The 27,494-nt window shown below is 44.3% G+C and overlaps 2 protein-coding genes across 5 annotated transcripts in view; one reads left to right on the forward strand and one right to left on the reverse strand.

Annotated features, from left to right (window-relative positions):
- Positions 1 to 27,494, reverse strand: part of LOC134984570 (oocyte zinc finger protein XlCOF7.1-like) — a 326,662-nt gene that overhangs the window by 263,621 nt on the left and 35,547 nt on the right. The window lies entirely within an intron of this gene.
- The window catches only part of LOC134984566 (oocyte zinc finger protein XlCOF6-like), a 191,900-nt gene that overhangs the window by 59,994 nt on the left and 104,412 nt on the right, over positions 1 to 27,494 (forward strand). The window contains exon 6 of one of the 4 annotated variants that reach the window (XM_063950122.1): positions 668 to 3,595. The exons of 2 other annotated variants lie outside the window; for them this stretch is intronic. In XM_063950122.1, coding sequence (XP_063806192.1) covers positions 709 to 2,658 — 1,950 coding nt within the window. In that variant the 5' untranslated portion in view covers positions 668 to 708 and the 3' untranslated portion in view covers positions 2,659 to 3,595. Of the gene's footprint in view, positions 1 to 667; positions 3,596 to 27,494 lie in introns of those variants that run through there. One more of the 4 variants, XM_063950123.1, reaches the window with a different exon arrangement.

Raw genomic sequence — 27,494 nt, forward strand, 5'->3', positions numbered from 1 at the left:
AGTAATCCCACGCGAGCGGCCATGTCACCTCCAGTAATCCCACACGAGCGTCCTTGTCACCTCTAGTAATCCCACACGAGCTTCCATGTCTCCTCCAGTAATCCCACATGAGCATCTGTCTCACCTCTACTAATCCCACATGAGCAGCCATGTCACCTCTAGTAATCCCACATGAGCATCAGTGACACCTCTAGTAATCCCACATGAGCGTCCATGTCACCTCTAGTAATCCCACATGAGCGTCCATGTCACCTCTAGTAATCCCACACGAGCTTCCATGTCACCTCTAGTAATCCCACATGAGCGTCCATGTCACCTCTAGTAATCCCACATGAGCGGCCATGTCTCCTCCAGTAATCCCACACGAGCGTCCTTGTCACCTCTAGTAATCCCACATGAGCATCAGTGTCACCTCTAGTAATCCCACATGAGCGTCCATGTCACCTCTAGGAATCCCACATAAGCGTCCATGTCGCCTCTAGTAATCCCACATGAGCGTTCAGTGTTGATCAAGCTCCAGTCTAAGCATCCTATCTTTTTTTTTTTATACACATAAAAGCAATGATTACAGGTAAACCATGTCAGTTATAGAATTATATATTGTATCCTCTAACACCCTGGGTCTTGTCTACTCATTTTATATTTCCATAATGTATTTTATTTCCAGCAGATGGACACACAAGCAGAAATATCTCAGAAGGACATCTAATGGTATCCCAGGTTTCTGAAATAACAGATAATGACAGTAGACAGGATTCTCCAGGAGATAACCCCATTATCCCAATTATACATCCAGCTCTATCAGCTGATCCCCCTGATCCTGGGAAATGTTCTCCTGATCACTCTGATATTGGTGCATCTGTTACAGCTCTGACAGTAGATACAGAGTTTCCCTGTTCTGTAGATGCCAAATGTTTTACACAGAACACAAAGCTTATTACCCATCATCCAGCTAAGGTAGGTGAGAGGCCACTGATATGTTCTGAATGTGGGAAATGTTTTGCATGCAACTCAAATCTTGCTACACATCAGAGAAGTCACTCAGGTGAGAAGCTGTTTTCCTGTTCTGAGTGTGGGAAATGTTTTGCATTTAAATCAGTTCTTGTTACACATCAGAGAAGTCACACAGGTGAGAAGCCGTTTTCCTGTTCTGAGTGTGGGAAATGTTTTACACAGAAATCAGGTCTTGTTACACATCAGAGTACTCACACAGGTGAGAAGCCGTATTCCTGTTCTGAGTGTGGGAAATGTTTTACACAGAAATCAGCTCTTGTTACACATCAGAGTAGTCACACAGGTGAGAAGCCATTTTCCTGTTCTGAGTGTAGGAAATGTTTTCCACGGAAATCAGCTCTTGTTGCACATCAGAGAAGTCACTCAGGTGAGAAGCCGTTTTCCTGTTCTGAGTGTGGGAAATGTTTCGCATTTAAATCAGTTCTTGTTACACATCAGAGAAGTCACACAGGTGAGAAGCCGTTTTCCTGTTCTGAGTGTGGGAAATGTTTTACACAGAAAGCAGCTCTTGTTACACATCAGAGTAGTCACACAGGTGAGAAGCCATTTTCCTGTTCTGAGTGTAGGAAATGTTTTCCACGGAAATCAGCTCTTGTTGCACATCAGAGAAATCACTCAGGTGAGAAGCCGTTTTCCTGTTCTGAGTGTGGGAAATGTTTCGCATTTAAATCAGTTCTTGTTACACATCAGAGAAGTCACTCAGGTGAGAAGCCGTTTTCCTGTTCTGAGTGTGGGAAATGTTTCGCATTTAAATCAGTTCTTGTTAGACATCAGAGAAGTCACACAGGTGAGAAGCCGTATTCCTGTTCTGAGTGTGGGAAATGTTTTGCATTCAAATCACATTTTGATATTCATCAGCATACTCACACAGTTGAGAAGCCGTATTCCTGTTCTGAGTGTAGGAAATGTTTTGCACGGAAATCAGATCTTGTTACACATCAGAGAAGTCACACAGGTGAGAAGCCGTTTTCCTGTTCTGAGTGTGGGAAATGTTTTGCATTCAAATCACATTTTGTTATTCATCAGCATACTCACACAGGTGAGAAGCCATTTCCATGTTCTGAGTGTGGGAAATGTTTTGCACGGAAATCAGATCTTGTTAAACATCAGAGAAGTCACACAGGTGAGAAGCCGTATTCCTGTTCTGAGTGTGGGAAATGTTTTACACAGAAATCAGTTCTTGTTACACATCAGAGTAGTCACACAGGTGAGAAGCCATTTTCCTGTTCTGAGTGTAGGAAATGTTTTCCACGGAAATCAGATCTTGTTGCACATCAGAGAAGTCACACAGGTGAGAGGCCATTTCCATGTTATGAGTGTGGGAAATGTTTTACACATAAATCAGCTCTTGTTAGACATCAGAGAAATCACACAGGTGAGAAGCCATACTTCTGTTCTGAGTGTGGGAAATGTTTTGCACGGAAATCACATCTTGTTCTACATCAGAGAAGTCATACAGGTGAGAAGCCGTATTCCTGTTCTGTGTGTGGGAAATGTTTTGCATATAAATCAAATCTTGTTACACATCAGAGGAGTCACACAGGTGAAAAGCCATTTTCATGCTGTGAGAGAAATAAATCCGCTCTTGTTGAACATATTAGACATTACCCAAATACGGAACCATTTACATCTTCTGGAGTATAATTATCACTGTCATGCAATGTTCCTCAAGGGTCAACCTTATCTCCTATGCTTTATGCAATATAAATGCTACCACTGGGTGATATAATCAGACGTCTTGGCCTGGTCTACCACTGCTATGCAGATGACCTGCTTTTTGCTCCATGTACTGAGAACCTAATACCAATCCTAAATGGTTGTCTAGCTGAGCGCCATGGGTGGATGATGCCAGTTGGCTGTGACTCAGTCTTTGTGAAACATAATAGAAGCTCACCAACAAAGGACAAGACTTTACCAACCATCTGGATTTATGCTTTGGTGTACAGAATTGAAAATACTGAACATGTGCTGAATCTTTGTGTTGTCCTGGTATGTGGCTGACACAGACATCAGGTATCTGCCACATACAAATCCTCATTCTTCCATCTGTGGACCATAGCCAGAATCAAGCACTTGATTCCCTCAGAAGTTCATAGACTACTGCAATGCCATCTACCTGGGTCTCCCAGCAAAAGAATTACAGAGCTTGCAGCTAGTACAGAATGCAGCAGCAAAGCTGTTACCTAACCAGCCCGTTCCTGCCTCATAACACCCATTCTCTACTCCCTTCACTGGCTGCCTGTAAGATGACAAATCTATTTCACAATTGGCTAACTGACTTTCCCAGCTCAACATTACATGGTCCAAGGTACTAGAAGCAGCTTCTGCCTCCTTACTGCCCTGCTTGCTTGCTTCTACAGATGGACTGTTACCAGCAGTACCAAGAATCTCCTGTCATTCATTTATGGGTTGAATGTTTAGCTTTGTAGCCCTGACCATGGAACTCACTGCCTTGCACAGTCCAAGAGGCCTGCACTCTAGAGACCTTCACAAGCAGACTGATGACTGTTACTCACGCTTTTCATTAATGTACCTCTATTTCTCATACGTCCTAGAGGATGCTGGGGATTCCAAAAGGACCATGGGGGTATAGACGCATCCGCAGGAGCTTGGGCACACTGTAAAGACTTAAACTGGGTGTGAACTGGCTCCTCCCTCTATGCCCCTCCTCCAGACCTCAGTTAGACTTTGTGCCCAGGAGTGATGGGTCACACAGTATGGAAGCTCTACTGAGTTTCTCTGAAAGACTTTATGTTAGGTTTTTTATTTTCAGGGAGACCTGCTGGCTACAGGCTCCCTGCAGCGTGGGAGTGAGGGGAGAGAAGCAGGACCTACTTCTGTGAGTTTCAAGGCTCTGCTTCTCGGCTACTGGACACCATTAGCTCCAGAGGGTTCGATCACTTGGTACGCCTAGCTTCTTGTTCCCGGAGCCACGGCGTCAATCCCCTCACAGAAGCCAGAAGAAAGAAGTCGGGTGAGTATTGGAAGAAAAGAAGACTTCAGACGGCAGAAAACTTCAGTAATGGAAGTACAGTGGTAGTGCTGCTCTTCATGCTCCCACACACCAACGGCACTCACAGGGTGCAGGGCGCTGGGGGGGGGAGCGCCCTGGGCGCATGTTACTGGTCTGCTTAATGTGAACAACTGGCAAAAAAAAAAAGCATTTAGGTGCCGAGGCACCGTGGTTCATCCCCCGCCAGTATACTTTAATTATTTCCCCGCCACCGCTTATACGGGTGCAGGGCGCGCGGGGGGGAGCGCCCTGGGCAGCGAGTCAGTTTTAACAGTTCTTACTCTCGCTGCCGGGGGCTCCATATACAGACCCCGTCGGCCGCCATGGGGTACAGGGCGCCAGGATGTGGTGGCGCCCGGGGCAGCATAGATAGTTAGAGCTCCTGGGCGCCGCACATGGGGACCCACCTGAGAGCGGCAGGTGCGCGATGCGCCGGAACTCCCGCTTCCCGAACGTTGTCTGGGGTGCACGGCGCGCAGGGGGGCGCCCTGAGCAGCATGGTGCTGAGTATATATATATATATATATATATATACCCTATATTTAGTACTCGGCCTATTTTGGTTTTCAGATCCAGGGGGGCTATAGCGCGCCGAGAGGGGCGGAGCTTAGCCTCACACACTGAGTCAGCGCCATTTTTGCCTGCTGTCCCCGCCAAGAACAAACAGTGGGGAACGCAATGTTTGGACTGTGTTGCCCTCCCAGAGGTGTAATCTCCCTGTGTATAGGGTCCCCCGGCTCAATATAGGGTTATATATATATATATATATATATCTATAATTATTTTTTTGTCGAGCGGGCTTAAGTGCGCCGGGAAGGGGCGGAGCTTAGACCTCACAGAGGGGTCAGCGCCATTTTCCAAAGTTCCCCACCGGGACTTGCTGTATACTAAGAAGGAAGGGGGGCACAGAGTGTTTTAATGCTGTATGGGTGTCATACAGCATTAGGATTGATAATGGACGCAGAATCCTTGTTGTAATACATAAATACACTGTTTCCCTGTTTTATTTACTCACTATTGGTTAGTCGACGTGTGTCGACAGGTGTGAGGGCTTTGTCAAAGGCGCCTGTGGGGATAACTGTCGGTTTCGCCGGTACTTGATTCAAACAACTAAGTATTGACAGGTTACTTTTGTGTGCTTAAAAAAACAAGTAAACACACTAGGGGAGACACGGCGGTCGGTCGATGCCCTGTCGGCATCAACGGTAATGCCTGGCTAAAAGAATTAACAAGCTGTTATTGCCTGGTGCCTGTATTGGTATTTATATATTTTGTTTATATATAAGTAGGGGGAGTGTTATTACAATTGTAGAGGTATGCTTCCCTCAGACCCCTTGGGGTTTCCAAGATTGTGATTATTCTGCCGCTTACTATTCCGGGCTGTCGACATTTCCTCAGTTTCTGTCGGCCGTAAAGTTCCTGGTAGATCCACATGGGGGGCATGTCAGTACATGGTCATACACATTACTGTCACTAGGGACCTGACGGGTCTGGACAATCCACTTGCGTATAGGTTATGTCTATATGTATTTATGTGTAGATATGACTTTATATATGCATGATTACGATATATGTGTTATATTGTGTATTACATGATGTATATACATGAACGCTGAAATAATGGTATTCTTCTCATGGGCTGGTCGCTCTGTTTATTAAGCTCTAGATTGGCCGGGACGAGTTGGTTTCGATGCTCTCAAGGAGTCCGAATATTAATCTCTTCACAACGCGGAGAGAAATCTATGACAGTCAACTCCTGGTCGACGCAGAGCCCGGTCGCAAAGGATCATACACAGGCAGCTAAGTGAAATTTTATTTCTATACTTTGACCTTATTTGCAATGTATGCACTTGAGGGAGTGTGGTAGTCGGGTAAGCATCCGATAGAATTATCCTACTCAGAGTGGGTAGGGCTTGCCTATGTTTATTTTTCCTTATAACATTACAGCAGGCTGCCAAGTGACAGCAGGTGGTGTGACCGGAAAAATGCGGAGGAGGTCTCCGGGAGATGCTGGTGGGAGGTATACAGCTGTTTGGTGTGGCCTCTCTTCAGTTAATCTCGGCGGTATCCGCTGATGAGGCTGAATTCGAGAGTTAACCTCCTTCACAACAGTGGATGACGCATTCTTTTGTGGGATGCAGTCGTTTAACCGGTTCGAGACCGTTCTTTTTCCTTTTCTGTGTAGACAGTGGAAGGTGAAAAGGTAAGTGTTCTGCAACCTGGTTAGGTTCGCAGAAGTGGATGTAGTTTCTGTTTCCACTATATACACCACTTGTCGCTGAGTCTATCTGGCTGGTCCCCACTTCGGTGACCACTTGTCCACTAATTTTCAGTTAGTCTAGGAATAGACTACGACATGTGAGTTATTTATAGAAGCCAAAGGGGAACATTCTGAGTTACGGTTGTTTCCCCTTACTGTTTTTTCTAATAGATTTTGCCTCTCCCCTATGGAAGGGGAGGTAACACGCAACGCCTTACAGAGGTGAGTCACGTTCAGGACATTGTCTGGTTGTCCCTGTAAAAAGGTGCATATCCTTGTTTATTTGACGGTTCTTCGGCGCAGAAATGGGCCTGTTGTTCCCAACAACGCAGATGTCAGAAGTGGTTTTCAGAGTGGATACTGACCGGTTAAGGTTTGGTGTTTTCCTGTGGAAAGAGGTCTGAGGGTCCAGAGTTGGATCGACTTTGAGGTGACACCTCATCAATAGGTTCCATTAAGAAGACAGATGGATGCGGCATGAGAGGTTTTTTTTCGGAGAGCAGGTCTAATACCAGAGTGATTTTCATGGGGCCAGTTGGAAATGTGGTCCGGGTCACACCTGCGCATCCACCGGAATATAATCAAAATGGCCAGGACATCGCTCCTGTGGTGTCTGCTCGATTTTTTTTCCTTCTAGAGGGATAAAGGTTTAGATCTTGGTGTCCGTGCATATAGATCTCCGAAGCTGGGGAGCAGTCCTTTGCAAGGGAGGTATTTCCAGAGGATGAGTTCAGGTTGGGAAACTTGTCTGCTGTAAGTTTTGGAATTAAGAGCTATTTTAGACGAACGTGTTCTTCATGCTCTGCCGTGTTAATTCTGCCAGAAGCCTTGTCAGAAATGGCGTAAGTAAGCCGCTAGGGCGGAACAAAAAAAAAAACCACGAAAATGGCAGAAGATGCGCTGTTTGCAGTTGAGGGGGAAGTCTGGTAAACGCTATGTTAGCAGTCTTCATTCCGGAGGTAAACGACGGAGACATAGATTTCCTTTGCGGACATGATATTCAGCCGGGAAAAATACTGTCATTATTGAGAAGCTTTCCCAGACGTGCCAAGTCTTTGTGGAGTGTCGCAATTGGACATGTTGGCGTTTCGCCTCAACGTGAGACCTCGAGGAGAGGGTTCCAAGTTAAGAGACACTCAGGATATAGCAGCGGACATCCTTGTGACACTGTTTTTAGTCGGTCGAGGTGGCCTCTCCGCTTTTACTTTTCTGGCAGTGGTAAGCGTAAGATGATCGATGATCCTCTGAACTCCGGTCTAACCAGAGATGGTTGGCTATCCAGTTTTCATGGTTTACTCATAGAAAATTACTGCCCTCTTCCTTTACGTGACGTAATGTTACAACAGGATCAGGGCGTGTATCAGGACTTACCGCGGCTGCGTCTAATGGTGGGGCGGTTGAAGGTCGTATCCTAAGCTGAATGGGTGTTCCCAGTGAAGTCGTTTCTTCAATTCTTCCGGCTTGGAAAGAACTCACGGCACAGCGTTACAACCGTTGTTGGAGTAATTATGTGTCTCGGTGTGTATCCAGGAAGGCTTCTATGGAGGACTTTCAGCTAGGTCCTGCTTATCCATACGTTACAAGCCGATGTGAAGGCAAGACTATATTAAGTTTCTTTGCGGAAATTCTCGTTTGGAAAGTGGTCAGGTTTTTGACTTCGACGTCCGCAAGGCGGGTGTCGGAAGTGGTGGTCTTGTCCCACAAGAGCCTTGTTTGATCTTTCAGGTGGATAGAGAGGAATTGAGTACTCGGTTGATAGTTCTACCAAGAGGGGTTTCGCAGAAATCAGGCTTTTGTTGATGCCGGGGGTTACTTAGGCATTAGCTAGTTCAAACCCCCTTGCTCTAGCCAGGGTTTTGAGTATGCAAGTCATCTATTTGGCTCAGTTTGGAGTAACAGAGGCCCTGTTTATGTGGTATGTTCCCAGCTTACTTTGGGAGACTGCGTTATGCAGTTTGTTACATGCTGAATCTGTGATGCGGTCTGGCATGTTTGTTCTACGGCTGCTTTGCCGTCACCGAAGTCGGTGGAGGTTCCTTCTTTTGGGAAGATGGGATTTTCTTGGGCGAATGCCCGAGGAGTCTCGGCGGTTCAACTTTGCCGAGCGGATTCTTGGTCGGGGTCAAAAGTTTTTGCCATGCTTTACAAGTTTGATACCCGGATTGTTGAGGACCATATGTTTGCTCATTCGGTGCTGCAGAGTCATCCGCATTCTCCCGCCCGTTTTGGAGCTTTGGTATAAACCCCATGGTCCTTTTGGAATCCCCAGCATCCTCTAGGACGTATGAGAAAATAGGATTTTGGTACCTACCGGTAAATCCTTTTCTCTTGGTCCGTAGAGGATGCTGGGCGCCCGTCCCAGTGCGTACGGTGTCTACAGTTATTGCTTTTTGGTTACATCCTGGTGGTGTTTCTTCTCTATCTGGTGGTTGTTACCGTTGTTCATGACATAGCATGCAGGGTCCTATTTTTGTTTCTGTGGACACACGGGTTGTGTTACATATTCTCTCAGGGTTTTGTTCATGCCGTTGACTGGTATTCTACTGAATGCCACATTCTACGGTGTGTTTGAGGTGTGAGCTGGTATGACACTCACCGTGTTTATAACAATAAATTCTTTCCTCGAAAATGTCCATCTCTCCTGGGCACAGTTTTCTAACTGAGGTCTGGAGGAGGGTCATAGAGGGAGGAGCCAGTTCACACCCAGTTTAAGTCTTTACAGTGTGCCCAAGCTCCTGCGGATGCGTCTATACCCCATGGTCCTTTTGGAATCACCAGCATCCTCTAGGACGTATGAGAAATAGAGGTACATTAATGAAAAGCGTGAGCAACAGTCATCAGTCTGCTTGTGTAGGTCTCTAGAGTGGTGGTCTCTTGGACTGTGCAAGGCAGTGAGTTCCATAGTCAGGGCTACAAAGCTAAACATTCAACCCATAAATGAATGACAGGAGATTCTTGGTCCATTGGAACGTGTTTTCACTTCTAGTTTGCCTAACTTGTTGCAGACACTCATCTTGATAAGGAGTGCTGAGTGTTTTCTGATACAAGATCCTATCCATATATACCCTGTACATTATCATGTGCATTAGAGTCACCCGGGTTTCATCTGCAGTGGTTTGTTGTATGTTACATCTATATGGTGCGGATACTCCTCTGTATGATTTCATAATAAAAGCTTTTGTTTGCATCTAATTATTACATTAAAGCTTTTATTTTTTATTCTGTTTTATATTCCCGTCTGAGTAATTACGCCATAATGTCTAATCTCGGAGTGGACCCCAGAAGATGTAAAGAAACCGTGTAAGTGTTCCATCATTCTGTTACGTGTAAGCATACAGGTAAGTGATGGCACGGTGGTCACTGACCGTCACATTCAGGTGGTATAATGGAAGTGGGACTGTCTGGGCTTATTCTAGTCTACTGCAGAAATAAAAAACTCAGCCTTTATCCTGCTTATAAAAATGACAAAGCCCATAAATGAAGCTTGGTCGGACAAGACAGAGGCCACATTAATGGTGGCACATCATATAGGCTGAGGACCCATGCTTCTGGTATATATGGCATAACTCCCTCTTCACCCACAAAACCTTCACCATTCACAATGTCCACCATTGCTCCTTCAGAAGGGACACAACTTTCCTTTGCTTTTTCCACCTCCTCCTCTACAGAGCCCAGGATCACCTCCATGACCATTACATGTTAATCTGGAGGCCAGGCATCTGGGAGGTTCATGGCCTGAGATAGCCACAGAACCACCAGGTAGTAGGCAAGAAGAATCCACAGCCTCCTGAGGAACTGGAGAGTCCAAGGATCCACCCCACATGAGGCAGAGAAGGGTCAACCACAGGGTCTGGCTCACCAATTTCCTTCCTAAAAGCTGCTCTTTACCCAGTTTGGTACCTGTGGGATCCCACTCCAATTTCCCTTGAGAGTCCTTACCCTCACATCCCTTCTGAACCTACTAGCTCCTTCCCCTTCCAACCACTCCTCCTTTTTAAGCTTTTCACCACCTGCTGTGTGAGTCCCATCCAACTACTCCATTCCTTGACTCATTGGTGTAGCAACCCCCTTCTCCCCACCCCCACCACACTTCTACACTGCAGTCAAGCTGTGAGACTTGCTGCTAGCAGTACTCACTACTCAGCACACACACTCACATCATGATTACACAGCTGTGCCAGAGACACTGTCTGACAACCAGGACGAGACACTCCCAGAAAGGCATGTATGTATGAGTCCGGAAAGAGTGGGAGCAGTGGGGCTGCATCACTGACACCCAGGACGAGACACTCCCAGAAAGGCATGTATGTATGAGTACAGAGAGAGTGGGCGCAGTGGGGCTGCATGACTGACAACCAGGACGAGACACTCCCAGAAAGGCATGTATGTATGTGTACGGAGAGAGTGGGCGCAGTGGGGCTGCATCACTGACCAGGACGAGACACTCCCAGAAAGGCATGTATGTATGAGTACGGAGAGAGTGGGCGCAGTGGGGCTGCATGACTGACAGCCAGGATGAGACACTCCCAGAAAGACATGTATGTATGAGTACGGAGAGAGTGGGCGCAGTGGGGCTGCATGACTGACAGCCAGGATGAGACACTCCCAGAAAGTCATGTATGTATGAGTACAGAGAGAGTGGGCGCAGTGGGGCTGCATGACTGACAGCTGAGCCTGTCACGTCAGTGAGGTGACAAAATGCAAGATATAGGGGGAAATGTACTAAGCCTGAAAAGTGATAAATTTCACAGTGATAAACTACCAGCCAATCAGCTCCTAACTACCATGTCACTGGCTGTGTTTGAAAAATGACAGTTAGGAGTCGATTGGCTGGTACTTTATCACCGTGATAGTTATCACTTTTCAAGGCTTAGTACATCTGGCCCATAATCACCTAGCTAAATCAGGCGCTAATGCAATGTTACATGTATTACATGAGCAGCAAATATATTGATTATTAGATAGCAGCTCCTATGCGGCAACTGGATGCCTTAGACGATATAAATTGTTTAAGTTTCAATAGAGACATAAAAGAGCGCTGATGGTATATAAATAAAAATATTTCTAATATATATTAGAGTTCAACACAATAAAAACAGTTATGCCAATAATAAAAGCCAGCCTGTGACATGACAGCTAGGATCTGATTGGCTGGTTCTTTATCACCTTCCACTTTATCACTTCACCGAGCTTAATAAATCTGCCCCTAAGTTTCTTAACAGAAGGATAAGAAAACAGCCAGGGAAAAAAGGGGGAGGAAAGAAGAAAAAAAAGGAAGCTATAGGATAAAATAGAATAACATACAGACATTGATTCATATATTATTCAGCTCAATGTTTTCGTTGAGACCTAGAGGGAACAAAGTATCTATCATACAAATCCAGTATGCTTCCCTCTTACAGAGGAGGTTATATCTATCCCCACCTGGGAATGTCTGTTTTATATGTTCAACTCCCTGTATGGGCAGAACCCCACAATCACCTCCATGGAGTGAGTAAACATGTCTAGGTACACTGTGTTTAGTTGACTTTTTAAGAATTGATCTTCTATGTTCAAAAAACCTAGAGAGCGTATTGTTCTACCGACATATTGACAACCGCAAATGCAGGAGATTACATAAACCACAAATGTTGTCTGGCAGTTTATATTGCCCACTATATCGAAGTATATATAAAGAGTGCAAGTCTCACCGGCCGTGCGGATTGGGCACGCGCAGGCCCTACTAAACGGCCGGTGAGACTTGCACTCTTTTCACGAACAGTGACGCCGCTGTGATCTGTATTTTAAAGGCATCCACGTCCGCTGACATTAAGCAGAATGCGTCTTTGTTTCTGGTTAGTTTAATCTTCAGGTCAACGGCATTTAAAATTAGTTTATGTTGATGAAAAAGGTCGCAGTGAAGCGGTCCTAGCAATTCAACAGACTCTGCTCTGTCGCACCTGCTCGTTTTTTGAACCCCGTATTCGGTCCGTCCAGCACCGTGTTGTTAAATTCTCCAGCCGAATCTTTGTAAAATAATCCTGTTGTGTGCTTTGTTGACAAAGCGTCTGAGCTGTAATTCAATATAGTCTCAATGTACGCGCGGTATGCGTAAAGATTGTTGGATTGCGATATGAGCCTGTCACCCAAAGTTACATCCACTTGGTTGAATAAAGTCGCTATGGGGTAATTAATAAGTGCGACCCGTGCACCTTGCGGTATCGGTGTGTTATCGGTTCGTACGATCTTGCACGTCACGTACAGCAACGTGTTGTTCAGATCATAGTAGTGTTTGCCGCTGGCCGCTATATAAAATTCAAGCGGCGCTGTGTCGGATAATGCCGCTAAAGGTTGAACTTCGACGTATAGACTTTTCTCTATGCTTGTTTGTGTCGGGGGCACGTCAAAAAGATCCAGCTCTGTTTTTGCACATTCAACGGACTCGTGGTGTATGAAAGACATGTTTAAAAAATATCACCAACGGAGCGCTTCGGCTTACTCTTCTTCTTTGAGTTGCGTCGTCTCTGTTTTTTATTTAAAAAGGGTATGTCCCAAGGCGGAAGTGCTATCATACGCTTCCGTTTTCTTTTAGACACGCCTTTTCTTGTATATATTAGTCCTGAACCGTCTTGTTTTGCTTGGTTCGCATCGTGTATCTTATTCATTACGGCCGTTGTGGCTTGTCCGATAACGTCTTTCGCTATATTACGTGCCGCGGTCTTCATATGCGGTTTAGCTAACTCTAAACCTCTCCGGAAAAGAGGAACAGCTTTTCTGAAAAGACTTCGAAAAATACCGCCTAAACCGCATCCGTACATGTACGCGCTGCCGTGAAAACCTGGTAATCCATTACCGGCCTGCGTTTTATAATATTGCGCGTAGAGATCCGGATTGCCATAATTTTTAACAGCGACCATCCTGTTTAGTTAATAAATTTCGTGTTTGCGACGTCTAAAGTGTAGTTTCACGATCACTTTACCAAACTTAAATGAGATGTTCTTGTTCTGGTCGTTCTTTATCTCTATGGCTACAGTGTCAAAATGCGCTTTGCACAATGGTACGTAATCGGGTTTCTCATATCGTATTGTGACCACCTCATTGTTATATCCCTTAATTTCAACTGTGCGTAGTAGCGGTACGTAGCTATCACCGACCCGCTGGTGCTCGATAATGTCAGTATACACATACAGCGTATACTGGCCGCCTTTGATGTCTGCGCATGGTTTAGAAATCTTAGCTTTAGGTTGTAATCCAAGGATCGTCGTCAGTTTATCACCAGCTGTAAGATGATACAGCCGCTTACTATCGCATGTTACTACGCGTTCAAGCGGATCGTACACTAGTCTTAATCCCCCATCCAGTTTATGTCGCCCTATTTCAGCGTTGATTACGTCCAGTAGTGAGTCGATTGTTTTATAAAATCCGGGTTTAACGCACACGGCTGCAAATTCCACAACTGGATTGGAAAACATAACATCCTGTGTTATTTGTAACTTACAATCATGTATATCCAAGGTATTCCACGTGTGTGGATATTGTATTTCTGTAAGAGCGACTTCCCACTCACCGCTTAAGTGTATTGACTTTGCAAGCTTTGTTGTATAGTTTGAAATCTTATTTTGCGGAAAAGTATCCGCTGAGACATTGCTGGGTAATGTTATGTAAAACGATTTGTCATCCATCGCTCGTCTTGTTTAGCGTGCTGCACGTTTTATATATCTTTTATCTCTGATGCATCAACCCAACTGTTAAATTTTGCGGGGTACCCGCGCCACTTGACTAACGCGTATTTTCGACCGGTTACCGTCTTATGTTTTAAAATCTTTTCCACTTTGTATATTCTATTATAGTTTTTTGGCACACTTTGTAACTCATCGTGGTAAAAACTGCCGGTAATTTCTTCGCCGTAGAGATCCGTCAACTTATAAAGCGGCTTAACACCTTTAGTGTTCACATTCTGTATGACAAATATTTCCTCAGAAAAATTCTGTTCATACCCTTTCTGAAATATATCCTTATATTTGGATATGCGTACATGTTCACCGATGTAAAAACGTGGTGTAATTTTCTTAGTTCTAAAGTAATCGCCGTACGTCGTCTTGAAAATTCTCAAAGCGTTAGAGGGCCCCACAGCACACGGTGTACACTTAATCGTTCTATGATATGTGTTATTATAGCTGTTTATGAAATCTTGTAACACATCTATATATCTGTACGTGTTCCGCGCTGTGAAATAACGCCACATCCTTGTTTTTAAAGTCCTATTGAAGCGTTCTATAATGGCCGCTTTCACTTCATTATTGGTTGTGAAATGATGTATGCCGTATTTTTCTAACACTTTTTTAAAGATTTTGTTTACAAACTCTTTACCATTATCGGTTTGCAACTTTTTTGGCACGCATCCCTGTTGGAATATTTTTTCAAAAGTATTAGCGACGGTTGTCGCATTCTTGGCTGCTAGACCAGCCGCCCATGCTTTCTTACTGAATATATCGATGATGGTTAATATATATTTAAAACCATCATTGTACTTTGCAATGTCCATGAGCGAGACCAGATCACATTGCCATTGTTGATTTATATCCGATACGCAAATCATGTTCCTTTTATAGGTTTTTCGTGCCGGCTTATGTAGTGTGTAAGCGTCTTGTAGTTGAAACCATTTTTTAATTTCCGCTCTTTTGAACTTGCCTTTATTCGCCTTATAATATTTATCGACACCGCAATAACTCCCCGGCTTTAATACCGTATAATACGCCTTTTTCATAAGCTTTTTTTGATTAGCCATTTAATATAAATGCGGCTTGTCTAAGGGTCGGATTCTGTTCTTAATGGCCAATCAATAATCATTTGATATCAGTTTATATAATTTGATATCAGTTTTATATTAAACACAATTAAAAGGGGGCGGGGCTTTAAAGGGGGAGGAGCACCTGTCAAAAGTTTGATGAAAGGTGGTTCACTATACTACTTATGTAGTTACTGATTAAATTCCAAAAATGTGTTCTGATTTACATAACTTTTTTTATATTTGAAAAAAATAAAAATTTGTAATTGTTTGAGGCTAAAAATAAAAGTAAAAATATGGTTTCAACATTAAAAAAGCATGTAAATATTTAATCAACACCAGTAGTGTTTTTTTTGTCAACATATATACATATTGTCTATATTAACAATGTGGTAATGTGTTTATTGACACTTTTGTTTGTGTTTTTACTTTAAAATGCTGCATATATGCGCAGCGACGGAGGTCTGGCCTTGCCAAACTTTCAGATGTACTACTATGCCGCTCAGCTGACTCATATTAGTGCATGGGTACAGGATACTGGCGTCACTTCTCTACACTGGGTATTTGTCCAATGCTACTTCCCCGACTTATCCCCCCTGCAGGTGTTGCTGAGTGGGAGCTTGGCCCGGTTCCTCCCTCCTCTTATATACCAAGCCATGAAGGTGTGGCAGGCACTAAAAATTATTTTGAAATTTGATGGATTGGACCCGGACACCCCCCTCTGGTATTCTAAATGGCTCCCTGAACTGTATGCGCTCGAGGGGAGGGAAGTTTGGGCCCCTAAATCAGTGATTTCCATAAATCACCTTTATACGGATAATACGCTCAAATCCTTCCAACAACTAAAAGATGAGTTTAATTTGCCTAACTCCTATTTTTTTAGATACCTCCAGCTCAGACATGCCTTGCAGTCCCAATTCGCCAATTCCCCCCCTAAAATTATACCATTTCCCATTAAGACCTTTGTAAGTATGCTGGGTCGAGTTAAGATGATTTCCCATGCTTATGGTTATCTACTCGCCAAACTCCATATAGATCCTTTGACACGTCTCCGTGTCAAATGGGAGCAGGATCTGGGCCCCATAGATGAAGAGAACTGGGCCCTTGCTTTGGAAACTCCGTGCACGGTTACCAAATCCATCAGGTATCAACAGATACAATACTTCCTTTTGCATAGAATATATATGACCCCGGCCAGACTGGCCAAATTCGGGACGGGTCGTGTGGGTGACTGCCCTAAGTGTGGGATGACTGCAGGTACTTTTTGGCACCTCATTTGGGATTGTCCGGTGCTGCGGGCTTTCTGGGCGGGGGTCGGATCGATTCTGTGGAACACAGGGGTGGACGAGGCCATGCTTACTCCGCAATTTTGCATCCTGGGAATGGGTAGCTCTGACTTTGTGTCTGGTCCAGAGGGCCTATATGCTCGCAACATATGTGCAATGGCGAAGGTGAGCATTGCGAGGCTATGGATGGCCCCTAAGTGCCCTACACTCCCGCTCTTAAGGTACTAATAAACGACACTGTTTTTAAGGAACGATACATTTATATGAAACACAATGCCTCCGCTAAATTTGAAAGAATTTGGTCTCCATGGCTGGAATCCATATACTCCGTCCCAGACCCTACAACTTAATGGTGATAGGGTTACTAACAGGTCCTGGATTTGCCAAGTTATGATCTTCTAGGGCCATAGGCTTCCTTCTCACCCAATGGGTTGTGAATGAGAGAGTGGCTCTGTGCCCATCTGGACAGGGTAGGATTTAGAGTGCTAGTATCCCCCAATGCGTCCTCTTCCCCATAATGTTTTTTGTCTCTTTGTTTTTTTAATTTTTTTATTTCTGGGGTTCTCTGTGTTTGGTTTCTGATTGTTTTCTTCTCTTTTAAAGGGTTTTACTCTGACGGATTGTCCGTAAGAGTTATATATGAGGGGGGGGGAAAACAAAACAAAGTATAATGTGATTTCATGAATACTAGAGTGTACGGATAATGCAAAATAATGGTATATATAACTGTACATTCCTATGCGCCTATGAGCAAATGACATAGTTTGAAAATAAGTCGAAAGTGAATGCTGTTCCCCGATGAGGACATGTTATTACGTGTTTAATGTGTTCCTGTTATGCAATGTCTGTATGCAAACTACTCTCCTTCGAAATAAAAATACTTTATTTAAAATGCTGCATATATGTTTCTGTTATCATGCATTCATGTGTCCCAAGATATTTTTATTTTATAACATAAAAACACAGTAATACAACAATCCTGCAATGTTTAGCTGAAGGAAGAGCAGATAATTTGGTAAGTTTATTTGCAGAAGCTCCACTAGCAGTAACATACACTCGCAATTGCGTTCACAACTGAGAACACGTACCAGACTGTTAACTTGTAGTAATAGCAATAAAGTTTATCAATATATATCAGCATCACAGCTAACGGCCAATCAACAGTAAGCAGACAGTATAATTATTAGCATTTGTGATGAATACGCCATTGGCACCATGCGAGCTGCCGCCTTCAGTATGCGGGAGCTGCGGCTCCTCACCATAGTCATGGACCGCTGCATAGGCTGCGCGGGCCCATACGTGTCTAATGCCCGAAAGCATGTGGCCTATGCGGAGGTTCACAAGTGGCGGACCATTGTACAACTCGAGTGGCAGTGGTCTGACCTCCGCCGCCGCCAGCCGCGTTTGCTGGTGCAGCTGCGCCACCAAATACTTGACGGTGAGTAATGCACACTGTGGCATTTCTGTTTGCATGAGTGTGTGTGTGTGTGCAGGTAAATGTATAGTAATATTTGCAGCCATAATTATGTGTGTTGTTTGGCCTGTAGATAGTGGTAGTGTATGTACAGTACCAGTCAAAAGTTTGGACACACCTTCTTATTCAATGGTTTTTATTTCTTTTAAGTATTTTCTATATTGTAGATTAATACTGAAGACATCACAACTATGAAAGAACACATATGGGATTATGTTGTAAACATAAAAGTGTTACTGTACATCAATATCTGTTTTATATTTTAGATTCCTCAAAGTAGCCCCCTTTTTGCTTTGATGACAGCTTTGTACACTCTTGGCATTCTCTCAATCAGCTTCATGATGTAGTCTCCTGGAATGGTTTTCCAACAGTCTTGAAGGAGTTCCCAGAGGTGCTGAGCACTTATTGGCTGCTTTTCCTTCACTCTGCACTCCAACTCATCCCAAACCATCTCAATTAGGTTTAGGTCAGGTGACTGTGGAGGCCAAGTCACCTGACGCAGCACTCCATCACTTTCCTTCTTAGTCAGGTAGCCCTTATATAGCCTGGAGGTGTGTTTGGGGTCATTGTCTTGTTGAAAAACAAATGATGGTCCCAGTCAGCGCAAACCAGATGGGATGGCATGGCGCAGCAGAATACTGTGGTAGCCATGCTGGTTAAGTGTGCCTTGAATTTTGAATAAATCACCAACAGTGTCACCAGCAAAGCGCCCTCACACCATCACACCTCCTCCTCCATGCTTCACAGTGGGAACCACGCATGCAGAAACTAGATATGAGTGGGTTTGGATGTAACGCCAGAATTAACACCAGTTCGGTTTTATCCGGATTTTTCTTATTGGCTATCCCAAACACGTGATGTCCGTGACCCAATAAGATGGGGTTTTGAGAACCGAGTAAAACAGAACTCGCTCATCTAGCAGAAACCATCCGCTCACCTTCTCTGCGTCTCACAAAGTCACGGTGGTTGGAACCAAAAATCTCAAATTTGGATTCATCAGACCAAAGTACAGTTGTCCATTTGTCTAATGTTCATTCCTTGTGTTTCTTGGCCCAAACAATTCTCTTCTTCTTGTTGTAATATGTAGGTGGGAGTCTTCCTGTTGCTTCGTTTGGTACAGTGGCTGCCTCTTAATTTCACAAAAAGGATTTATCCCAACAAGTCCAAATTAGACTTGTTGGGATAGGCCGGCCTATAGTTTGCCAGTGACCATCTGGATGATCCAGAGGACTGGGAGAATGTAATGTGGTCAGATGAGAGCAAAATCAAACTTTCTGCTGCAGGGTACACTGGGCTCCACAAGGATTAACATCAGGGTGTAGAGTAGGATCCGAGGCACCAATAGGCTCAAAGCTGTGACTGTTCCCAAATGCACAGTGCCACCTCCTCTATAATTCCGCCTCCATGCACAGGAGCTCAGTTTGTAAGTTGGTGCCATGCAGTAAGCAGCCAATCAACAGGGGGGCTGCTCCTGCAACCCATAGTATAAGCTAATTTCAGAAGAAATCTGAAGGGGCTGCAGCTGTACTGGATGTCAGTTAGACATCCCTGCTGCAGCTCCATCACTCCCCCAGCGGCTCTGTATACTCCCGTGCCCTGGTTGCCGGGTAACTACAGTGGAGGCTCCAGTGTCTGTCTTGGTCAGTCACACACTCGCCGCTGCCCTCCGGGATCGCATTGGCACAGGTACAAGGGGAGGTAAGGGGTCTCTTTGGCCCGCTGTTATCGCGATCCGGCATGGCCACTGTAAAGCGCAGCCGCTCCACTAGCCATTGGGACACAGCACAGGTTAGTATGGACCCGCATACGGACATGCCTTTGCTGTTGATCCCTTTACTGAAAATACCAAAGGGCCGTGCTATGATCACTAAACAGGACAAGTATACATGTGGGTAATCCGTATCAAATCCACCTGAATATTATCTATATTGTCTGTGATGGAATTAATACGGATACTAACAGAGGTACTGACATACTCAATTATTAAGTCACGGCACTGAGAGATATATTATGCCACAAGGATTATATATGCTGAGATTTATATATATAATATATGCGCTTCTCTCTCTCGCCAGTATTCTTTCTAGGCGGTATACTAACCTGATTACAGGGAACCCGTGCATAAGACAGCCTCAGTGTTCATGTTCAATTCCAGCACAGAATATTTAATATAATGTCTAGAAACATGTTAGATTAATAAAACACAAACTGTTGACACAAGTCATGTAATATCGATCGTACATGACATCCAGGACAGAGGACACAGGCGGACTCATCACACATATTTTACAGATACAATTGCCCTGTTCAGTGTGATAATAAGATCGCTCCTGCATATCTCTAGTAAAAGGATTATTAGTGTGGACGCGTTGATATACGTGTCCCTATCAGTGTGATTACAGGGAATACGTATACAAAACCGTCCCTTATGATTTGATTGAGAATGACACAGTTTGACCCCGAGTAGGGATTCATTAAGGTCAGCACACATATACTGATATTTAAGTTGGACTGGCCATGGATTCTATATATATTGGAACCAGCCTCAATGACCAGCCCTCTAACCGGACACTAGCCAGTCATATGAGATTAGTGTCGTATTGTGTTCATTTAACAACATATCATATGATCATATCCAGTGTGTCTCAATAATATCTATAGATAAAATACAGAGTGAGATATATACTAAACTCCCTCTGATAGGGATAAGACTTACTGAAGCAGCTTTTAAAAGCACCACTACTTATATAATTACAAATATTCATGAATATATGACCTAGCTGATGGGAGATATAACTACAGGAATGCTCACCGTAATAACCCATATGGGGGAATCAGATGCTTGATACTAACAATAAGAGATGTATCAATAATATATCTGACTTTACACATACAAGCAATTGAGTGGCCGAATCACCATATGCTCAGTATTGTTTTTGAACCTGATATTGTATGTGAGAAGTTAGGAGAGGGCTGTTGTGCCCAAATAACTCCCAATATTACAAGAGAGAGGTAGATTCATTCTACATCCTAGAGTAATAAAACCTGATACCATTAGTTAAAGGTCTGTTAATGGATATCATATTCAAAGAATCAATATACATTATATTACAGTGATAAGTAAATTATAATAATATCCTATTGTATATTGATATCATACTATATATTCTATCCACTGGAAGGTGGTTACTTTTGCTGGTCAGAACGTACTTTGAAACACACAGGATTTATAAATGCATTGTATTACAAGATACTGAGACACATTAATTGTATCAATAATCCTAGGAGCCTGGGCATAATGCCAAAAGCCTTCATAGAAGCACTAAAGTAACAGTCTCAACGTAATTGTATCAATACTCCTAGGAGCCTGGGCATAATGCCAAGAGCCTTCATAGGAGCACTGAAGTAACAGTCTCAACGTAATTGTATCAATACTCCTAGGAGCCTGGGCATAATGCCAAAAGCCTTCATAGTAGCACTGAAGTAACAGTCTCAATGTAATTGTATCAATACTCCTAGGAGCCTGGGCATAATGCCAAAAGCCTTCATAGTAGCACTGAAGTAACAGTCTCAATGTAATTGTGTCAATACTCCTAGGAGCCTGGGCATAATGCCAAGAGCCTTCATAGGAGCACTGAAGTAACAGTCTCAATGTAATTGTATCAATACTCCTAGGAGCCTGGGCATAATGCCAAAAGCCTTCATAGAAGTACTGAAGTAACAGTCTCAATGTAATTGTATCAATACTCCTAGGAGCCTGGGCATAATGCCAAAAGCCTTCATAGTAGCACTGAAGTAACAGTCTCAATGTAATTGTATCAATACTCCTAGGAACCTGGGCATAATGCCAAAAGCCTTCATAGTAGCACTGAAGTAACAGTCTCAATGTAATTGTATCAATACTCCTAGGAGCCTGGGCATAATGCCAAGAGCCTTCATAGAAGTACTGAAGTAACAGTCTCAACGTAATTGTATCAATACTCCTAGGAGCCTGGGCATAATGCCAAAAGCCTTCATAGGAGCACTGAAGTAACAGTCTCAACGTAATTGTATCAATACTCCTAGGAGCCTGGGCATAATGCCAAAAGCCTTCATAGTAGCACTGAAGTAACAGTCTCAATGTAATTGTATCAATACTCCTAGGAGCCTGGGCATAATGCCAAAAGCCTTCATAGGAGCACTGAAGTAACAGTCTCAATGTAATTGTATCAATACTCCTAGGAGCCTGGGCATAATGCCAAAAGCCTTCATAGGAGCACTGAAGTAACAGTCTCAATGTAATTGTGTCAATACTCCTAGGAGCCTGGGCATAATGCCAAAAGCCTTCATAGAAGCACTGAAGTAACAGTCTCAATGTAATTGTATCAATACTCCTAGGAGCCTGGGCATAATGCCAAGAGCCTTCATAGTAGCACTGAAGTAACAGTCTCAATGTAATTGTATCAATACTCCTAGGAGCCTGGGCATAATGCCAAAAGCCTTCATAGAAGTACTGAAGTAACAGTCTCAATGTAATTGTATCAATACTCCTAGGAGCCTGGGCATAATGCCAAGAGCCTTCATAGAAGTACTGAAGTAACAGTCTCAATGTAATTGTATCAATACTCCTAGGAGCCTGGGCATAATGCCAAAAGCCTTCATAGAAGTACTGAAGTAACAGTCTCAATGTAATTGTATCAATACTCCTAGGAGCCTGGGCATAATGCCAAGAGCCTTCATAGGAGCACTGAAGTAAGTCTCAATGTAATTGTATCAATACTCCTAGGAGCCTGGGCATAATGCCAAGAGCCTTCATAGTAGCACTGAAGTAACAGTCTCAATGTAATTGTATCAATACTCCTAGGAGCCTGGGCATAATGCCAAAAGCCTTCATAGAAGTACTGAAGTAACAGTCTCAATGTAATTGTATCAATACTCCTAGGAGCCTGGGCATAATGCCAAGAGCCTTCATAGGAGCACTGAAGTAAGTCTCAATGTAATTGTATCAATACTCCTAGGAGCCTGGGCATAATGCCAAGAGCCTTCATAGTAGCACTGAAGTAACAGTCTCAATGTAATTGTATCAATACTCCTAGGAGCCTGGGCATAATGCCAAAAGCCTTCATAGAAGCACTGAAGTAAGTCTCAATGTAATTGTATCAATACTAACGAAAACTAACTTAGAGTTACTGTTACTTAGAATAAGACACTCATTTAGAAAGGACAGACAGGACACAGACGCTCCGTTTTTTTAACCAATTTGTGTTTATTGTAAGAAATCTTCTGTACACTTTCCTTTTTGTCTTTTTTTCATAATATTGTCATCTTTATATATAGTTATTTGTGTTTTTAATATTTTGCATACTAGTTCACAAGTAAGGACACAATAAAGTACAGTGTGTCATTTATTTTATGGAAATTTAAATAAAAGTTACATTTTATACTTTAGTGCACCAAAGACAGATCCCTTTTCTTTCTTTCTTTTTCCTCAACTCTACATCATTGAAGCGTGGGCTCAGGAGCTGGAGGTGGAGGTGCATTCTAATGCTTCTGATCTCTCATATATTACCACGGCTTCTCTGTACCTTAAGGAGGCAGCTTCCGATGCCGGGGTGCTGGTGATCAAGGCTGCCACTACGTCCATCTTGGCTCATCGTATCCTTTGGTTAAGATCCTGGTCGGTGGGTATGGATTCTAAGAAAACCCTGGAGGTGCTTCCTTTTAAGGAAGACATTCTTTTTGGCAAAGACCTCAGTAAGATTGTGGCTGATCTGGCTACTGCTAAAACAGCTTGCCTACCTAGTATGGCTCATTCCGCACAGAAGGCTTAAAGTACTTTCCCTCTGCCCTTTAGTCCTCCAGGTAAAGCAAAAGGTCAGGCATACCCAAAACAAGCTCATACTTCCAAACCTGCCAAGCCCAGACCAAAGCGGGACTGGGCTGCCCATCAGCCTGCTTCCAAAACTGACAAGCCTGCCACAGACATCCCTTTGGACCCGATGATGGCAAACACTCTACATTCGGTGGTACAATCCCTCCTGACCACAGGAGTGGTAGTATGGGTGCCTCTGGCTCAGAGAGGCAAGGGGTTCTATTCACAGCTGTTTCTAGTCCCGAAACCGAACGGGTCCTCATGGCCCATTCTTAATATCAAGTCCTTGAACAAATATGTGAGGGTCTCCAAGTTTCGTATGGAAACTCTATGCTCTATTGTTCTGGCTTTAGAGCCTGGGGACTATATGGTCTCCCTGGACATACAGGATGCCTACCTGCATATTCCTATTGCAGTGTCTCATCAGCAGTACCTGAGGTTTTGCGGTGGGCAACCTTCATTACCAATTTTGTGCCTTACCCTTTGGTTTGACAATGGCTCCGCGAGTTTTCACCAAAGTAATGGCGGTCATGACAGCTACACTCTGCCATCAAGGGGTCAGGATCCTACCTTACCTGGACGATTTGTTGATCCTGGAAAATTCCCCAGAAACTCTCCTGTGTCATCTAGATCTGACTATTCGGTTCATGATGGCCCATGGGTGGCTAGTCATCTGGAAGAAATCATCTCTGGTTCCTGCTCAGAGCATGGTGCACCTAGGAGCGTTATTGGACACTCACAACAAGAGGTTGTTCTTGTCTCAGGAGAAAGTCCTGAAGTTTCAGGACAGTATTCAATGCTTCCTATCTCGTCCACAAGTGTCTATTCATTCGCCAATGCAAGTGCTAGGTTTTATGGTGTCGGCTTTCAACATGATGGAGTATGCACAATTCCATTCTCGCCATATGCAAAAGTTAATTCTTGCCAAGTGGGATGGCCTGCCTCACCGGATCAGTTCTCATATGATCTCCTTGTGTCCGGAGGTCCATATGTCCCTCAGCTGGTGGCTTCAGGACCATCGATTGAGTAGGGGGGTCGTCCCTTCTGGATATCCAACTGGGTCCTGCTGAAGACGGATGCCAGTCTGAGAGGTTGGGTGCGGTGTTGGAACAACACTCCCTTCAAGGTCGGTCGACTGAGGAGTCGTCTCTACTCCCGATAAACATTCTAGAACTGCGAGCGGTATTCAATGCACTGTATCTGGCCCAGCATTTGATACAGAACAGACCTGTTCAAGTACAGTCAGTGCCACCACGGTGGCATACATCAATCATCAATGCGGCACTTGGAGCCACATAGCAATGAGGGAAGTATCACGGATTCTTCAGTGGGCAGAACGCCATCTGCCGGCCATATCCGCAGTGTTCATTCTGGGGGTCCTAAACTGGGAAGTGGACTTTCTCAGTTGTCAGGATGTACACGTCGGAGAATGGAGCCTCCATCCAGAGGTGTTTCAACTTCTCGTGGACAAGTGGGGCCTTCCAGATGTGGACCTGATGGTGTCTCAACACAATCACAAGGTTCAGTTCTTAGGAGCAAGGACAAGGGATCCTCGAGCAGCGTTCGTGGACACTCTGGCAATTCCATGGAACTATCGGCTGCTGTACATGTTCCCTCCGCTGTCACTCCTGCCCAGAGTAATATGGAAGTTCAAGCAAGAAGGAGGAAACCTACTTCTGATCGCTCCAGCATGGCTCAGGCAACACTGGTTCTCTGATCTACAGGGCCTCTCACTGGATCGTCCCCTTCTACTTCCACAATGACAAGACCTCCTCGTTCAGGGCCCTTGTGTTTACCATGACTTGACCCATCTGGCTTTGATTGCGTGGCTCTTGAAGCTTCCATCTTGAGGGCCAAGGGTATTTCTGAAGCGGTCATTCAAACTATGTTGAAGGCCTGTAAGACGGCTTCTGCTCGGATTTACTATAGGGTCTAGAATGCTTACTTTACTTGGTGCGCGTCTCACAATCATGACGTTTTCAAGTTTAGTACAGCCAAACTATTGGCTTTCCTACAACAGGGCCTGGACTTAGGCCTTCATCTGGCTTCCCTCAAGGTTCACATTTCTGCCTTGTCGGTTTGGTTTCAGAGAAAGATTGCTGCCCTGCCAGATGTTCATACCTTCACTCAGGGTGTGTTGCAGATTCAGCCTCCTTATGTGCCACCTGTGGCCCCTTGGGATCTGTTGGTGGTTCTGGTGGCCTTGCAAGAGTCTCTGTTTGAACCTCTTGTGTCTGCAGACCTTAAGTGGCTTTCCCTTAAGGTGTTGTTTTTGCTGGCTATAGCTTCAGCTAGAAGGGTCTCGGACTTGGGTGCCTTATCTTGTAAGTCCCCATATCTGGTTTTTCACCATAATTGGGCAGTACTTAGAACGTGTCTGGGTTATTTACCCAAGGTGGTGTCTTCCTTCCACCTTAACCAGGAGATTGTGGTTCCAGCCTTTACTTCTCCTGAGGAGTCATTTGGTACGGGCTTTCCATATCTATGTGAAGAGAAACTCCTCCATTCAGAAATCTGATTATCTTTTTTTACTGTTTGGTTTTCACAAATGTGGCTGGCCTGCTAACAAGCAGATCTTGGCTAGATAGATGACACATGCTTATGTACAGACTGGCCTTTCAGTTCCTGCTACCATTAAAGCCCATTCTACTCGGTCTGTTGGGACCTTCTTGGGTGGCCCACCGTGGTGCGACCCTTGGACAATTGTGCAAGGCGGCAACGTGGTCCTCAGTGAACACGTTCATAAGGTTCTATGCCTTCGATACTTTCGCTTCCCAGGATGCTTCCTTTGGATGCTAGGTTCTTGTGCCCATTACCATGCATCCCCTCCTGTAAGAAACTGCTGTAGGATATCCCCGGTTAATCCTTGTGGAGCCCAGTGTACCCCGCAGCAGAAAACAAGATTTATGGTAAGAATTTACCTTTGTTAAATCTCTTTCTGTGAGGTACACTGGCCTCCTGATGCACCTGGCTTCTTTGGGTTGGTATGGCATTAGCTGCTATAACCCTCTCCCGTGGTGAGTGTGTGTGGTGTATGTGGCTAATCATGATTGTCGTCTCTGGTACCTGCTACTGCATTGGACTGGTTAACGAAACTAAGCTCCTGTGCACGGAGACGGAGTTATAGAGTAGGCAGCACTGTGCATCTTGGGAACAGTCAAAGCTTTGAGCCTGTTGGTGCCTCGGATCAAGATCCTACTCTACACCCCGATGTTAATCCTTGTGGAGCCCAGTGTACCTCGCAGAAAGAGATTTAACAACGGTAAGTTCTTACCATAAATCTAATTTTTTGGGTATAAACTCCATTAGCCATGTTTGGAGGGAGTAGAATGATGAATGGCATCCCAAGAACACCATACCCACTGTGAAGCATGGGGGTGGAAACATGCTTTGGGGCTGCTTTTCTGCAAATGGAACAGGACGACTGATCCGTATTAAGGAGAGGATGAATGGGGACATGTATCGTGAGATTTTGGACAAAAACCTCCTTCCCTCGGTAATAGCATTGAAGATGGAACGTGGCTGGATCTTCCAGCATGACAATGACCCAAACACACCACCCGGGTAACTAAGGAGTGACTCTGTAAGAAGCATTTCAAGGTCCTGGAGTGGCCTAGCCAGTCTCCAGACCTCAACCCAATATAAAATCTGTGGAGGGAGTTGAAAGTCCGTTTTGCCCGGCGACAGCCACAAAACATGACAGATCTAGAGGAGATCTGCATGGAAGAGTAGGCCAAAATACCTGCTACAATGTGTGCATACCTGGTCAAGAACTACAGGAAACATTTGACCTCTGTAATTGCCAACCGAGGTTATATTACAAAGTATT

This window comes from Pseudophryne corroboree (genome assembly GCF_028390025.1).
Source record: "Pseudophryne corroboree isolate aPseCor3 chromosome 3 unlocalized genomic scaffold, aPseCor3.hap2 SUPER_3_unloc_64, whole genome shotgun sequence".
Taxonomy (NCBI): domain Eukaryota; kingdom Metazoa; phylum Chordata; class Amphibia; order Anura; family Myobatrachidae; genus Pseudophryne; species Pseudophryne corroboree.